Source organism: Brassica napus, chromosome C7, assembly GCF_020379485.1.
Source record: "Brassica napus cultivar Da-Ae chromosome C7, Da-Ae, whole genome shotgun sequence".
Taxonomy (NCBI): Eukaryota; Viridiplantae; Streptophyta; class Magnoliopsida; order Brassicales; family Brassicaceae; genus Brassica; species Brassica napus.
In genome coordinates this window covers 36,013,519-36,030,069 of record NC_063450.1, presented here as the reverse complement: position 1 = coordinate 36,030,069, position 16,551 = coordinate 36,013,519, and the positions used below count along the sequence as shown (strand labels likewise).

The window sequence follows — 16,551 nt, the reverse complement described above, 5'->3', positions numbered from 1 at the left end:
AAAGGCATTTTCAAAAATACCATTTTCATTAAATGGAAAAAATTTATATTTTCGAATTATACTTTTCAAATTTGAAATTTTTCAAAATTTATTTTTAAAAATCGAAAACTATTTTTAAAACTATTTTTTTTAACATTTTAAAATGTTTTTTTAAATATTTATTAGAATCCTAAATTTCAAAACTCCAATCCCACCCCTCAATTCTAAACCCTAAGTCTATATTAGTTAAACCAAAGGTTAATAATTTTTTTTAACTTTCATTAAAAGTGAAGGTAAAAGTGATTAGTGTAAATATGAAAAATGGTACTATATATATATGATATTTTTGACAATTTCCCTTTTTTTAAGAACGTAAATTATAATGTTGCCCTTGGTATCAACAATGAAACCAATTAGGTCTATAACTTTATTCCAAATCCAAATAGAAAAGTTGAGACTGAATCACATTCAAACTAAATAAATACTCAAATAAATGATATAAAATGGTATTTTGAATAACAATATTTTCTGAATTTTATCAGAATTTGAACGAATATACAAAAAAATAAAAAACGTGAAAATCTTGAAAACTCATGAAAATTTTCAGTACGAAATTCTGAATTAATAATAAAAATAAATACTAAAAACTTAAATAAATACTTCAAACACTTAATTCTATATTTATTTTAATCCGATTTTAAAATATTTGAATCCAAATTATCGTAAAATATATCAAACCAAAAAAATCTATTCAAACTATATTATTATTTACAAATCGACATCGATATTTATAAAACTCTAGTATAGTTAAGAAAATGAATTCATTTATTACAAAAAAATAGGATCCAAAAGATATTCGAAAGCCAAACACTAATAGTAATATCAATCCACTGAATAGGTAAAAAATCACTGAAAATACACATGTCTAATTCACGAAGTCAATATGTTTACCACTCTTTTCATGCACCACTCAAGCTACACGTTTTCTTAATTGTTAGTTCTTGTACAGTGGGTAGCTTTCTTAATAATCTGATGAGACTTTCGTAACTTAAAAGATGATATGTCCATTCGTTACTGTTATCATCATAATGTATGTAAAAGAAAATCGAAACAAAATTCCAACTACACTATATACATTATTTGCAGTGAATTATAAATTATTGATTTTGGATCATTAACAGATAACACAAAATTTAGTGTATATAAAATAAAATGGAAACAAAATTCAAATACAAAAAGTATTTGGGTTGAATTTTAGATAGTTGATTTAGATTCGATGTATTACTTTTAATCAGTTTTCGTTTAAAGAATCCACTCATATCTATTAAAAGAATCCTAATTACAGTTATATTCAATTCCATTAAACTTCCCAAACCAGTAACACCCCCTAAAACAAAAAGGCAAATGGTGGAGTTGAAATTGTAGCCATTTTACTTGCCGAGATTAACGATACTTTCTTGCGAACTACGGTTAGTGTAGTGTTTCAGTTACAAATGAGCCGAGACATAAAAAGCCTCAAATAACAACCTTCCGCCTTCTTTCTCTCTCCCTCTCTACCACTTATTGTTAATCAGAATCTCTCTTCTCTTCTCCAAGAACTCACGACTCAGATCGAACAATTCTTCAAGAAAAGATCGCAGAGAATGGAAGATCTTCCTCTTCCAGGCGGTTGTAAGAGCATGGAGGAGTTCTCGGCATACGTAAGATTTTTCATCAATCCAAGAACCAAAAGTAGGAGTCACGAAACCTTTTCACTATAGTCACTCTCTCTTTTTCAGATTCATCACAGAATCAAAGAATGCATGAAAGACTATAAGAGCAAGGAAGAAACTATGCAACATCTAACGGATCAGTTTCAAATCCCACATGTCATGACCAGCATAGGTACGTACGTATACGTAGACTCCTTTTGCTTTTTCGCACCGAATCATCATCAATGTGTCTTAAGGCAAAACGTTTGAGTAACTCGAAATCTTTTATTTTGGTAGTTTGGGATCTTCTTGAAGCAAAGTATCCAGAGAGTTTCAGATCCCACTATAAATCTTGCGAGACTTATCGGAAGATCCGTGAAGCTTCAAGAATAGAGAGCTACAAACTTATACCGAGGTTTTTCAGGGATAAAAGAGAGAAAGATCAACACCGTCGCTCTAATATCCAGAGAGACGATGATGATGATGCAACATCACAAGCACCTCAAGGTTCTAACGGTGGTGATGCCTTCGTCCCTAGAGGTTTTAAGAGCGTGGAGGAGTTCTCATATTACGTAAGATTCCATCAGTTCATTTCATATCAATCAAGTTAGAAGTTAAATTATAATTTCTTACTCTCTGCTCTGTTTCAGGTTCATGGAAGGATCATGGAGTGTATGCGTGATTACAAGAGCAAGGAAGAAACTGTAAAACATCTATCGGATCTGTATCGGATCCCACCTGAATCGACCAAAACAGGTTTTTTAAGTAGATTTCTTTTTTAACAGAACCATTAACGGGTATTGAGGCAAAACGTTTCAGTAATTTGAAATATAAAATACTTTTTTTTTGTAGTTTGGGATCGTCTTGAACAAGGCTATCAAGATAACTTCAGATCCTACTATGAAGCTTGCGAGAATAAGCGGAAGTTACGTGAACAAGAAGCACCAAGTAAGCAATTAGAAACCTAGACAAGCCCTAGCTTCCTTGTCACGCAAGACATTATCTGATTAAAAGTTTCTTTTTTCTTTGTTCGTTTTGTCTTGGGACTGATGAAGAAGTAACGGCTACTGCTCAGATCACAACCGAAACTAGATCTTGTAAGTCTTCTGAGAGAGAGAGAGTTAAACAGGATAAGGCAGCTTCGACATCAGTGGTCAGTAAGACACTCATACTGAGGAGCTTAAATGATATAAATGTGAAAAAGCAAGAGCAACAACGTACATGTCCTCCTCCTGATCAAAGCTGTAATTAAACTTATCTTTTTTCTCTCACTGTGTGCTCTCCTAAAAGTTGAAGAATGACATTGGTCTTTGTTTCTTTTAGTAATGGAGACTGCCCCAGCATCACGAGTCTCTCGTTTGGGACCAGATGCTAATGGAGTGATGCACATGAATTTGGAGGACCTTCTTCTTCTGCTGAATCGCTCAAGAGACGGTGCATAGATAAGGAGCAAGTGAGAGGTGACAACGAAGAAGCATGATCAGAATCAATAACTGCTAGAAAACATATTAAATGATCGAGAAAGATATGAGATTCTCACATTAGACATATGTTCCTTTGATGCTTTCCTTTTATCATATAGCTAAACAGTTATTTCAGTCTATCAAATCTCAATCCATGTTATTGTGTTGCAAAATACAGCAGAACATGTTAAAGAACATATATTCCTATGATGCTTTGCATTGTTGGTCCCAGACCCGAAACTATGTAGAAAAGATAAACATGTAACATGTTAAAGAACATATATTCATTCTATCGAACCTCATTTCATTTATTAGTGTAGCAAAATACAACAAAAAAACCAAAGCACAAGTGTTTGTGATGCTTATTCCTCTGACAAGAAAACCAAAAAGAGAAGTGCAGAGATCCTATGATCTAGTGAGAAGGAACCATAAGGCCTAGAGACTTGTTGAGCCATGCCTTCCATTTCCCAGAGGTCTTCCTGATTGTTGTTGTTGTGTCCACAGAGCCTCCAAGGTTCTGAGCTTCTAACTTCTTAGACAGAACAAAGTTCCTTGATCCGGTTGAACCAATCTTTCCCCATGGATTAAATGCTGAAATGATCAAAATGTTAAGTAAAATAATCAAAGCCATTAATGAGCAAAACACATAGGGTAGTAAAAAAAACTCAAATCTCACCTTCAACAGCATAGTAAGGAGAGTAGAGAAGGAAAAAGCTGGAATCAGAACCGAGTAGTGGAAGCCTGCCTTCACGAGCATAGCATTTGAGAGCATAATCAATAACATTTGAAACAGTTTCATCTTCTTTAACAACAAAACGAATGGGTCCAGCACTTCCTAAGAAACTGATGCTAACGAGGAACCTGTTAATCTTGGACTTGTGTGTTTTCTTCTGCTTGTTGTTGTTGTACAGCAACATCTTTAACAATAAACGCCAAAAAAAAGAAAATAAAACTTTTGATGGGAGTTTGAGTTGCTTCAAGGGTCGACGCCGATGCAGCGGAAGTACCAGGATTCCTTGCAAGAGCCAAAAGTGAAGGAGGAGGAGAGAGGAGGGAGGAGAAAGCTCGCCCTTGCGGTGGTGCAATGGGAGAGCATAAATTCTCTGGTAGTCGGAGTTGTTTCTACCATTCAAGACGCTGCTTCTGCGATAGAGATATTGAAGGATCGATGGAATGAGATGGTGAAATAAATGGATGTGAATAAGGAAACACAGAGTCTCTGATGGTGAAGAAGTTTCAGAATCTAAAAAGGAAGGTCGAGGATGAAAGTGGAAGTTTTGAGATGGAGGAGATGTGTGAGGGGGTAGAAAGGGTTAAAATAGGGTAAGAAAGAGAGAAATGGAGGATGCGCGATTCTTCATCCGCAAGTAAAGCAAACCCTTTGAACCCACCGAAACTGTCTCCCTACTCTTCAGTCCATTCGGTATTTTCTGTTATCTCTTTGGCACGGCAAAAAAATAAGCTGGTTAATGATATCCTCAAGCTCATCATTATAAAGCGGGGTTGTGGTTAATTTAACCAACGTTGAAAAGTAGACACATTGGATTAGTGATCTCCTGATTTTAATTTTTGAATATATCTATTTTTTTGATTAATTTTTTACATTATAAAATAGTTTCAACTAACAAAAAAGAGTTTTTAGTATTTTTCTTTTAGCAACAAATATTCATTATAAACAAGATTAGTTTGCTCTTTGTTTGTTTTTAGGTAAATTATTAACAAACAAGTATATATAGTTGACATTAAACAAAAGTTTTTAAACTAGATACAGTTAGAAATAACTTTTTGCCACTGTGTCAGATGTCTCTAGTTTGAAAGCGAAACTAATATTACATGATATAATTTTGGGTTTGGGAGGATTACGAGCTTTGGCCCTGAATTTTCTTATATTAAAAAATCTATACTATTATTTATGAGTGATTTTGCTGATTTGTCACATTCTCCATGATTTTACCTAATTTTGCTTATTTGTCATATTCTTATAAGTTTTTAGATTAAATCATTAATTTATTAATTTAAATAATATAAATATTTCAATTTCTAATTAATTTATTAATTTATCTATACTATTATTTATGAAGTGATTTTGCTGATTTGTCATATTTTCCATGATTTTAGCTAATTTTGCTTATTTGTCATATTCTTATAAGTTTTTAGATTAAATCATCAATTTATTAATTTAAATAATATAAATATTCTGATTTCTAATTAATTTATTAATTTAAATAATATAAATATTTCGAATTTCTAATTGGAATTATGATTATAATTATTTTAAGTTTCACAAGATTTTTATTAGTGTTTAGCTTAAATCATTAATTTATTAATTTAAATAACATAACTATTTCAAACTTTCTAATTGGAATAACAATTATAATTATTTTTAAAAAGTTAGGACCAATTCTTATTTTCATATGATGTAAGATGTTTTAAAGTATATAGTTTCAATTTTCTCATTCATTCCAAGTTGTTTCGATTATTATTTTTGACATCTATATTTATGTACTTTTGATATTTGTTTTTAATAGTTGGAGTTCTATGTTTTTCTTCTTTCTCTGAGTCCGAAATACTATGATCAAATCGGTTTTGTTACATGGAATTTGGAGTTTTGAATTAGGTATTCTGAATTACTTCGGTAGTTATTTCACGTGTATGTTTTATTACTGTTTAATCTATAAGAAAAATATGCTTTGATATTAAATTTAGAGAATTGCCTATGTAATCATGTTATGAACATGTCTTTAATGGTTTAGTTTCTAAAACAGCTAAAAGTAAATATATTTTAATGAATAATTAGATTTATCATTATATAATTAACCATAAATTAACTTTAATGATAAAACTATCATTATCTATTGTTTCTTTTATTAAAAGTAAACTTATGAAATATTAAGATAAGTCAATGTATATATCAATCAAGTAAACCAATGAAATATTGTCATTATCTCAATTCGTTCTTTTAAAAAAAAATTCTTCAAAATTATCATCGAACTTTAGTTTTTATTTAGTTTTTATTTATTTTGTTCTTATTTTGATTTTGTGTGTTTTAATGTTTTTTTGGTAAGTTAATTCATGTTTATGGTTCAAAAATACAAAGTAGATTAAGAGATACCAAAAGTTCACATTCTTACTTGTGGAATATTTGATATGTAATTATGCTCTTATGGTGTTGTAGTTTTATAGGTTTCATTTGTGTTAAAAAGACGTAGATAGAAATAAAAATCGAAGAGAACTAAAATGATTAAGAATATAAAAAATAAGTTATCATGATGTTTAAATCATAATACATATATTATTAATTATTAGTAAAATGATCATGCCCGCACATGCGGACAAAACACCTAGTATATAAATATATATGAGTTTAATCTTTACAACAATTAAATTTTGATAGTCTCTATATATATGGTTAGTCTTCTAATATAAGATACGATCTCTAAAGCTAAGAGACTAAAAGTTAGGAGACCGCATCTTATATTACGCTAAAAGACCCGACCTAAGAGATCCAAGGCGGACGTAAGTGGTGGTCTACGGGGGCACGTGCCCCCTACTACTTTTAAAAAATTGTATATATAGTTAGTTATGTATAATTATTTTAGTGATCATATAAAGTTGTGCTCCCGTCAGGGGCAGACGTAAGTGGTGGTCTACGGGGCATGTGCCCCCTACTACTTAAAAAAATAAAATTTATATATATAGTTAGTTATGTATAATAATTATTTTAATGTTGTGCTCCCGTTGAAAAATTTGGTGGAATCATTACTCAATAAAACAATATAATTGTAGCCCAAAGTTAAAAGACCAGTTTAAGAGACTCATTCAAAACTATACACAATTAATGAAAGAAGTAGACCTAGTGCTCACGTCTTCGTCTTTCGTTTTGTGCTTCTTTGTTTTTTTAATTAAAGTTTCTTGCTCCTAATCACAAAAAACAGTCTAAACAGACGAACAAAATAGTAACACAGGTAACATGTTCTTTCTTAAATTATTGTTGCTTCTTATATCAGAACTGTTACTTTATGTGATTTAAGTAACAAAAAATAGTGAGAACATAGAAAATTAGAGACTATAGTATTGTGCTAAATTTTTCTTTTTACAGATGGAAAAATACTTCAAGCCTAAAAGAAAATTTGCACCTACATCTGAAATCTCTGAGGATAATTTGTCTTCTCCAAAAAACAAGACTCTGAAGTTGATTTGGAGAATTTACCTAGTGATCCTGGAGATAGGAAAATAATAACTGAATATCCTTCAAATCAAAGAGACGAGGTAAGACGTAAATATTTAATGAGATGTCCTTGTCAACTTCGTGGACATGAATTTCCTAAAACATTGTTTCAAAGTAAACTGAGACGATTCAATCCGGCTTGGTTTGATATCTATGACGATTGGTTAGAATATAGTGTGAAAAAGGATAAAGCGTATTGTTTATTGTGTTACTTGTTTAGAGATTACACTGAAAACAAATGTGGAAGTGATGCATTTGTGATCAAAGGCTTTGATGACTAGAACAAGATAGAGAGATTACGTGATCATGTTGGAGCAATGAATAGTTTTCACAATAGTGCGTTGAAAAGGGCTGATTATTTGATGAAACCAGAACAATGAAGAAACCAGAACAATCAATTATCCATGCTTTTTATAAGCATACTGACGCGGCTAAAAATGAATACAAGATCAGATTGAATGCTTCAATTGATGCTTGTAGGTATTTGTTAAGACAAGGACTCCCGTTTCGAGGTCATGATGAATCAGTGGATTCAGTCAACAAGGAAAACTTTTTGGAGCTTGTGAAATATACTGCAGAATGACCCCAAAAACAACCAGATGGTGTCCCACAAAATTCAGACATATATAGTTCATTGCTTTGCGGAAGAAGTTATTGAATCTATCATTAAAGAAGTTTGTCATGATGTATTTTGTTTGTTGGTGGATGAATCTGCAGATGTTTCTGATAAAGAGCAATGGGCAATTGTTTTTCGCTTTGTTGATACACATGGAATAGTTAAAGAAAGCGTTGTTAGTCTGACTCATGTGAAAGAAACATCTTCTTTATCTCTGAAGAGTGCCATTGATTCATTGTTTGCTAAACATAGATTGAGTATGAAGAAGTTAAGAGGGCAAGGTTACGATGGAGCGAGTAATATGAAGGGTGAATTCAATGGGTTGAGAGCTCTAATTCTGAGAGAATGCAGTTCTGCATATTATGTCCATTGTTTTGCTCATCAACTTCAGTTAGTTGTCGTTGCAGTTGCTCAAAAACATTTTGAAGTTGGAGATTTCTTTGATAAGATTGATGTCTTGTTAAATGTGGTTGGAGCTTCTTGTAAGAGGAAATATATGGTTCGAGAAGACTATCGGAACAAAGTTGAGGAAAGAACTAAGAAAGGGGAAATTAAGACTGGAAATGGACTGAACATAGAGGTTTCACTTCAAAGACCCGGTAAAACTCGATGGGGTTCTCATTATAAGACATTGTTGCGGTTGGTTGATTTGTTCTCTTCTATCATTAAAGTGCTTGAGTATGTTGAAATTGATGGAAGTGATGGTATCAAAAGATGCCAAGCTAATGGTCTTCTCAAATAATTTTACACCTTTGATTTTGTTTTCTATTTACAGTTGATGTTGCTTCTTCTTGGGATCACAAATAACTTATCAAAGGCCTCCAAAGGAAATATCAGGACATTCTGAATGCTATGTCACTTGTGAAATCCACCAAGCAACAATTGTACAAGATCAGAGATGATAGATGGGAATCTCTTTTTAATAAGGTTTCTTCCTTTTGTGAGAATTACAAGATTGAGTTCCTGGTTATGGATGATGAATTGGATTCAAATAATTCAAGGAAAAGAAATATAACCAACTTGCATCATTACAAGGTGGAGTGTTTTTACACTGTATTGGATATGCAGATTCAAGAGTTTATAATGACCGTTTTGATGAGGTAAACACAGAATTACTTGGCTGCATTGCTTCCTTGAGCCCCACTAATTCATTTCAGGAGTTTGATCAATTAAAAGTTATGAAATTGTCTGAGTTTTATCCTGAAGATTTTGGTCCTATCGAGCGGATTACTCTTGAACATCAACTAGGTCTCTATATTGACAATATTCGGGAAGATGAAAGATTTTTTAATTTAAAGGATCTTGGAGATCTTCCATGCATGATGGTGAAAACAAAAAAAACATCTTTCACATCCTCAGGTTTATCGGCTTTTGAAACTAGTTTTGACCTTACCTGTTGCCACCGCTACAGTTGAAAGATGTTTTTCAGCGAGGAAGATTGTGAAGACTAGCTTGCAAAACCGGATTAGTAATCAGTTTTTAAATGATTGTGTTGTTTGTTTTGTTGAAAAAGAATTGTTTGAGAAAGTAACAAATGAAGTAGTAATGAAAAAATTCCAGAAAATGGAACCTCATAAGATAAATTTGTAAGATATTTTTTCGTTATGAAATTTATTTTATCTAAATGAATTAGTTATTAAGGTGCCCCCGATTGATAATAGTTCTAGATCCGCCACTGAAGAGACCTACAATAAACATGCTCTAATCTCTTCAAATAGAATACAATACATAAATAAATGGAATCAACAGAAAGTTCATCCGAAAGAATTAGGGTTTTGACTTACTTTTGTTAGATTTATGGGCTGATGATTATAATGTGTGTATCTCAGGCTTCCCAACCCAACATCTCCTGAAGGCCGGCAAACCGTCAAAGTTGCCTCTTCCACATTGCTTTACTTTTCTTCTCATTTTCTTTTTCTTCGTTCCACCATTATTTTCTTCTCACCTCTGCTCCAATCTGCTTCTGGAGAATCATACCACTATCATAACAATTATCTGACCACAATACAACAGTGTAACCCAGCTCTACCATCAGCTTAAAATAGAATATATGTGAAAATACTGAAAACTTCTGTCTTTTTTTTTTGTAATTTTTTTGGAACTTGCTTTAAATCACGTGTCGAGTGACAAGCATCGATCGAAACCAACTCCTTTCGTTGAATCCGAATTGATCTTTTTGACTCTCATTCTCTTTAAGCTCCCATTGATCCAAAGTCTCCAAATTCGTCCAAAGTGTACATATACATGTAAAGACTCTATAACCGACTCCAAACATATATAATGTACTCTAAATTATGACTTATATCATGGTCAAAATCCATAAAAACCATGATATATCATATAGTTGTTTACATAGTATCATAGATTTGGAAGATGGAAGTCAGACTCCGGGGGAGTGTATCTCAGGGTTAAGTGATCCTGATAAATTGAAATCTAGACTCTAGGGTAGGTTTTAGTTAAAGATTGATATCCTAAAGAATTATTGTAGTAAAAAAGGACAATATTTCATGAGGTTGTGCACATTATATGCGTTAGCAAATTGGTTGTATTTGTTTTCTTATTCTAATGAATTTGAAAAGAAAAAAAAATCTGTCTTGTTTATTTTCTGCACTCCACTCTGATCTCATTCACACTTATAATTGGTATCAGATCGAGTCAATTAAGTCATTGGTGAGATTTTGATGGGTGGGGACATAAAATGCTTCAAAAAACTAGAAAATTTCAAGTAGATTCTGAAGATTGATGGAGAGAGAAAAGTTGCCTTTCAAGAAGTGCTTTTCATGGAATGGAAAAAAATATCTTCTATTGGGTTCATGGCTGATGATTACATGAAGGATAATGAAACAAGATGAAAGTTTGGTAATTCTCCAAAGGTTATACAGTTTTTTGAATAAAATGTTGAGGCATGTACGTGTAGAATGTGCAAATTTGCTGAAGCGGAATAAGATGGTCATCAAGAGTGATTCTGGAAGTGATTTAGATGATGGTGAGAAGCTATAGAATTTTGTGGGGTTCACAACTTTTGAGTCGAGTTGTCCAACAAAAACTGCGATGGGATCTGCAAAAAAATCCAAGACCATACCGATCATTTTTCCCATGCTGAGAAGAAGATATAGCTGATACGTTCCATTTTTCCAATGTCCAAAAAAAAACAGCGACGAGATTCTCCCTTCGAAGCAGCTATACCATCTTCTCAACATTGGAAAAATGATCGGTATGATCTCAGATTCAAAGGAGAATCGTGTTTTTGAATCAGCAGAAAAATAGAGACTGTAGATGCATCTATTACAAAGCCAGTGGTTAAGGTTGCTGCAGGGACTGAAACTAATGTGAAGATTGCAACTGATGTGAAGAATGCGATTACTACGAGTACTGCTACAACGACTGATTCAGGTAACATTCCTGACTTTAAGATTCATTTCAACGAAAATTTTGACATGTTTGTCATCAATATGGAGTTGTTGGGGACATTAGGCCAAAGCATTTTACGCTATTGAGGGAGAAGAATCAGATGATGCAAGCTTATGATATGAAGTTTCATGGTCCAATATGTTATTTCTTGTTGGGTTCGAAGAAATGTTTGATGCGATTGTTCAGGTTTGTTCAATGAGGTAACCATGGAGGATTAAGGCTGTCGAATGCATAGTCTAGGAGATATAGTCTAGGAAGATAGTGCAATGGGTTTCTGTTAGTGTGACAGGAGCTCAAAGAAAACTACTCTTAATTGCGCAGCAACTTGTGAAAGTAAATTCAAATCTCTAACTTATAGATTTGTTTTAATAGATATGTATTTAATTTGCAGATTAAATCTACAGAAATATTTTTTTTTTAATTTTTGTCAATTGCTGTGTATTAATATAAAGAAAAATCCTTTAAATATTGCATGCTTAGGTTTAATAAATCATAAATGGTTTATAGACATGTATGGTTTTGCAATGAATTCATCTTTTAGAAGTTTTATCTTATTTTCTACAAGATTTTTTCCTATTAATTTTTATGCTTACAAATATTTTGTTTCTTTATCACTTTGTAATATCTCAGTTCTTTACTCTATTCATGGTTTATAAGGATTTTTTGTTTGAAAAGTGGTTTATAAGGATTATATATTGGTTAGTTGTTGGTGCTAAATAGTTTGCGTCGATCACACTGTCTAATTCAATGTTTATGCATGGTGGTGGCAGCTTTAAATTAATCAAGCAAATGGATAGGAAGAAGATTGGAGTTAGGCCCTTAGTGGAGAAGATGAACCTATGTTATTTATTATATATATAACCTGTTATGGTATACAACATTCTTCCAGCTTTCTCACAGGACAAGGTATTTGTTTTCTTAAAACATTTTTATTGAATTGCGGAAGTGTTATTTTTAATTAACTACTATTTTTTTTCTTTTTCCTGAAGCCACCTGTACTTCCAAAGTGTTTGAACTACAAAATACATGCAAGGAAAAATAAAAAGTATGAATCTCTTATTTGATATTAGTTTATCACTATTCTAATTTACGAAATTCTAAAAATCTGTATGTGTTTTATTTTCGAATATTAACATCAAATCATAAATTTTTATGAATCTTCCTAAACTTTTTGAAACTAAATTTTAGGTATTGAGTTTAAAGCAAAAGAAACTTTATGTTGTGGAATTGTAGATTTTTTTATCTTATAATTCATAGTTAAGATGAATGACCTCTTCTATTCTTATGCTACACTTTTATTTCTTATTAGGACAAATCCAGATGGAAATCAATTTACAACTATATGGATTCTAATAACAAAATACCAAAATCCCAAGGTAAATCTTTACATGGTTTTTTCGTTTCGAAAATTCATATCTCTCTCTGTGTTTTCTTCTGACAATTCCATTATCTACACACATTTCAAAAATTCAGTTGTGGAAGAGATTCATTGCCCATTTTCCCAATGAAATATGCAAAGTTCGAGGTAGGAACTATTTAGAATCTATCTTTCTAATCATATATTTCATTTTTAAACAATAATTATCTGAATATTTCATACTCGTTAGTGCAGCATATATATATACATCTTGCAAAACACACAAATTTCTTATGTATGTGCAGGGCGTGAAACATCATTTGACATTATTATCACATGCCTTGTTTGAGTTTAACTCTCGGGTAATGAAGCAGACGAGGAAATTAAAGATCTTCAAGAACACATGGTATTCATGAGCCTTAATCCTCCATGAAATACCATGCGTTCTTAAAGATCTTTAATTTCCTCATGTTCTTTATTACCCGAGAGTTAAAGTCAGACAAGACATGTGATAACGTCAAATGATGTTTCATGTCCTGCAAATACATAAGACACTTGTGTGTTTTGCAAGATGTGTATATATATATATGCTGCACTAAATGAGCATGAAACATTCAGTTACTTATTGTCTAAAAATGAAAGATATCATTAGAAAGATTGATTTTAAATAGTGCCTAACTTGGCGATTCCACATTACATTGGGAAAAATGGGCAATTCTTTTCCACAACTGTATATCAAAATGTGTGTTGATAATAATTTTTTTTAGAATAAAACACAAAGAGAGATATGAATTTCTGAAACAAAGCAATCATGTAAAGATTTTCCTTGGGATTTCAGTATTTCATTATTAGAATCCATATAGATGTAAATTGATTTCCCACCTTGATTTGTCGCAAAAAAAATAAAAGTGTGGCATGAGAAGAGAAGAAGCCATTCATATTAGCAATGAAATAGAAGATAAAAGATCTAAATTTCCACAACATAAATTTTGTTTTTTTGGTTAAAAATAGGTACTTTAAATTTGGTTTCAGAATTCATACAATTTTATAATTTTGATGATAATATTCGAAAATAAAGCACACATGTACAGATTTTTATCTAAATTACAATATTGATAAACTAACAGAAAATAAAAGATTCGTACTTTTTATTTTTTTTTATCGCATGTATTTTGTAGCTCAAACATTATAGAAGTAAAGGTGGCTTCATGACAAAAAACAAAATAATAATTAAAAATAACACTTCCACAGTTCAAAAGATAATGTTGTAAGAAAAAAAAAAAGAACAAAAATACATACCTTGTCCTGTGAGAAAGCTCGAAGAATGTATTAAAGCTCGAACAAAAATATATATTAAAGCTCGTAGACCATAACAGCTTTAATATATAATAACATAAGTTTATCTTCCTTTTCCTTCTACGTTAAGGGCCTAACGCCAATCTTCTTCCTAGTAGCCATCTGCTTGATTAACTTCATGCTGCCACGACCATGCATAAACATTGAATTAGACAGTGTGATCGACGCAAATTATTTAGCAGCAAACAACTGACCAATAATGCTTATAAACCATAAATAGAGTGAAGAAATGAGATATTAAAAAGTCATAAACAAACAAAATATGTGTAAACAGAAAAATGAATAGGAAGAAATCACGTATAAAAATAAGATAAGACTTCTAAAAGATGAATTCATTGCAAAACTATACATGTTTATAAACCATTTATTAAACCTAAGCATGCAATCTTTTAAGGATTTTTCTTTATATTAAGCAATTGATGATAAATTGAAAATCTGTTCATGCAAATTTAACCTACAGAAAATACATAACTATTAAAAAAAATCTATAAGTTAGAGATTTGGATTTACTTTCAGAGGTTACTGCACAATTAAGAGTAGTTTACGTTGCGGTCATGTCACATGAACAAGAAACCCATTGCACCATCTCCATAGTGATCATCCTCCAGAACGTACATGAAGAAGTGGAGGGGGCAGCATTGGCAGCAAAGGCAGAAGAGACAGCAGGGTCGACCTCTAAATGCACAAGAAGAATCACCAGAACGCACAAGAAGAAAAAGCAGTAGCATGTATGTGCCTTCTTGTGAGTTCTGCTGCTTCTCCTTGTGCGTTTAGAGGTGAACGCTTCTGCCGCTGCAGCCGCATTGAAAACTTTAACCCGTAAGGAATTGATCTTTCTGTATAGTGGAGATGTCTAAAAGCATTCGGTCTAATGCATATAGAATACCTGAACAATTTTATAATCAAAGAACCAAAAATGACGAAATAGATCCCTTAATGGTGGCCTTACCAATAAGTCAAATTTCAAAGTTGCATTCATGGAAAGGATCATTTCGGTGTGGCCAAATTTAACTCAATATCTTTTTTTCCTTTTTCTATTTATTGGTATGATCCATAATCATATGATTTGTTTCCAGATATATGCATGAAGAAAAATATACTGAAAAGAGTAAGAGATCTACACAGAGATGCACCACTTATCAGCCAAATATGTGTGTTTATTTATTGTGGATGTTTTCATGAGGTTTCTATGGTATTTTCTCATGAAATTCCAATATTCATGCATTTTTTTGAGGTTTCTGCGGAAAGTATATTATTGTTGCTTAATTGTATTTTTAAATTTAATAGTTTTTATTTTCAATAACTATTTTTACTCATTATTATCTGCACATGTATGTATATACACTTTCAACACTAACAAAATATTTATGGTGGCCTTATAGTGACTTTGTAGGCTTTTTTTCTTTCCCTTTTGATCTAATCCATATGATTTGTTTCCAGATATGTACTGGACGATAAGAATGATACAGTATATTGAAAAGAGTAATATCTAAGTCGAGTTGCACCAACTATCAGCCGATCGAATCTGTGTATAAATTATTGTGAATGTTTTCATGAGGTTTCTAAGAAAAGTATCTTTTTTCATGAAATTAAAATTCTAATATCCATGGATTTATCTTAAGAGCGAAACAACAGTTGAACCTCCAGCTTGTGAGAACCCATTTCCAAAACAGCCAATTTCATGGACTGGAGAGACTCGATGATGTGATCACAAAGGCAATGAGAATCAGGTATCATATTGATGATAAACTTTTTTTACATAGCTTTGTATATGTTTTGTCAGTCCCTTTTCCTACAAAAGAAGTCATTATTTTAGAAAACAATATGATTATGTACTTTAATCAATATAATGTTTGATAATAATTTAGTGCATCTATTCTATTAAAACATGAACATGACCTATTAATATAGGTATGGTCCAACTATTTTAATACAATTATTAAAACCTCTTATTAATCATTTAAGAGAAATATTATACAAAAAACACAAATATGACTAAAAAACACAAATCTAAAAATTAAATTTCTAAAAAAAATATAAAACAAAAATTATACCCACCCTTAAAAGGGCATGTCAGAATCTAGTAGTATTATTCAATATCGTGAAAGACCAGCTTGTACTATTCCAAGAAAAAAAACATCAGTTACAGTCTAATTAAAACAGACAATTAAATCAACACCATTAAAAGAATATTAATTTATAATAATCATAAAATAATTAAGCAACATAACATACTATATTCATTGCATTCTTGACCACTTTCACATCATCCAAACTAATAATTCCATGTATAAACTTACTAATGCTAACTGTAGCACTTGGTTTATCCTTAAGAGGTGTTTCATTGTCTCTGGGGAAGCATACGATAACCATGGACTTGAAAACTTCAACACAAGTGTGAAACAATAGTCTTACTATGAACCAAGCCAAGTAACTAATGTAATGCCCAA

The 16,551-nt window shown here is 31.7% G+C and overlaps 2 protein-coding genes and 1 pseudogene across 3 annotated transcripts; 2 read left to right on the top strand and 1 right to left on the bottom strand.

The window, feature by feature from the left end:
* Window positions 1-366: 366 nt before the first annotated feature.
* Window positions 367-3,343, top strand: LOC111207782. 2 transcript variants are annotated; one of them, XM_048764450.1, is made up of 7 exons: window positions 367-1,679; window positions 1,758-1,863; window positions 1,968-2,242; window positions 2,321-2,426; window positions 2,523-2,618; window positions 2,729-2,914; window positions 2,994-3,343. In XM_048764450.1, exons 1-7 carry the CDS (start codon window positions 1,623-1,625, stop codon window positions 3,110-3,112), a joined length of 945 nt encoding a protein of 314 aa, XP_048620407.1. In that variant the 5' UTR covers window positions 367-1,622; the 3' UTR covers window positions 3,113-3,343. The 2 variants fall into 2 exon arrangements, with proteins under 2 accessions (XP_048620407.1, XP_022561855.1); XM_022706134.2 differs by having other exon boundaries at window positions 375-1,679; window positions 2,726-2,914.
* Window positions 3,344-3,420: 77 nt separating this feature from the next.
* On the bottom strand, window positions 3,421-4,591 carry BNAC07G20880D (uncharacterized protein At4g22758). Its single transcript, XM_013848903.3, has 2 exons — window positions 3,810-4,591; window positions 3,421-3,724 (listed from the first exon to the last, which is right to left on the bottom strand). The coding sequence occupies exons 1-2, from the start codon at window positions 4,048-4,050 to the stop codon at window positions 3,546-3,548; spliced, it is 420 nt and encodes a 139-aa protein (XP_013704357.2). The 5' UTR covers window positions 4,051-4,591; the 3' UTR covers window positions 3,421-3,545.
* A 3,146-nt stretch (window positions 4,592-7,737) lies between these two features.
* LOC125590587 lies at window positions 7,738-10,572 on the top strand (annotated as a pseudogene).
* The last annotated feature ends 5,979 nt before the right edge of the window (window positions 10,573-16,551 follow it).

Coding starts and splice junctions, on each gene's coding strand:
- LOC111207782 (XM_022706134.2), top strand. CDS start 1,623: ATGGAAGATCTTCCTCTTCCAGGCGGTTGTAAGAGCATGGAGGAGTTC. Junction 1,864..1,967: donor ACATGTCATGACCAGCATAG/GTACGTACGTAT, acceptor TTATTTTGGTAG/TTTGGGATCTTCTTGAAGCA. Junction 2,427..2,522: donor ACCTGAATCGACCAAAACAG/GTTTTTTAAGTA, acceptor TTTTTTTTGTAG/TTTGGGATCGTCTTGAACAA.
- BNAC07G20880D (XM_013848903.3), bottom strand. CDS start 4,050: ATGTTGCTGTACAACAACAACAAGCAGAAGAAAACACACAAGTCCAAG. Junction 3,725..3,809: donor TCCTTACTATGCTGTTGAAG/GTGAGATTTGAG, acceptor TGATCATTTCAG/CATTTAATCCATGGGGAAAG.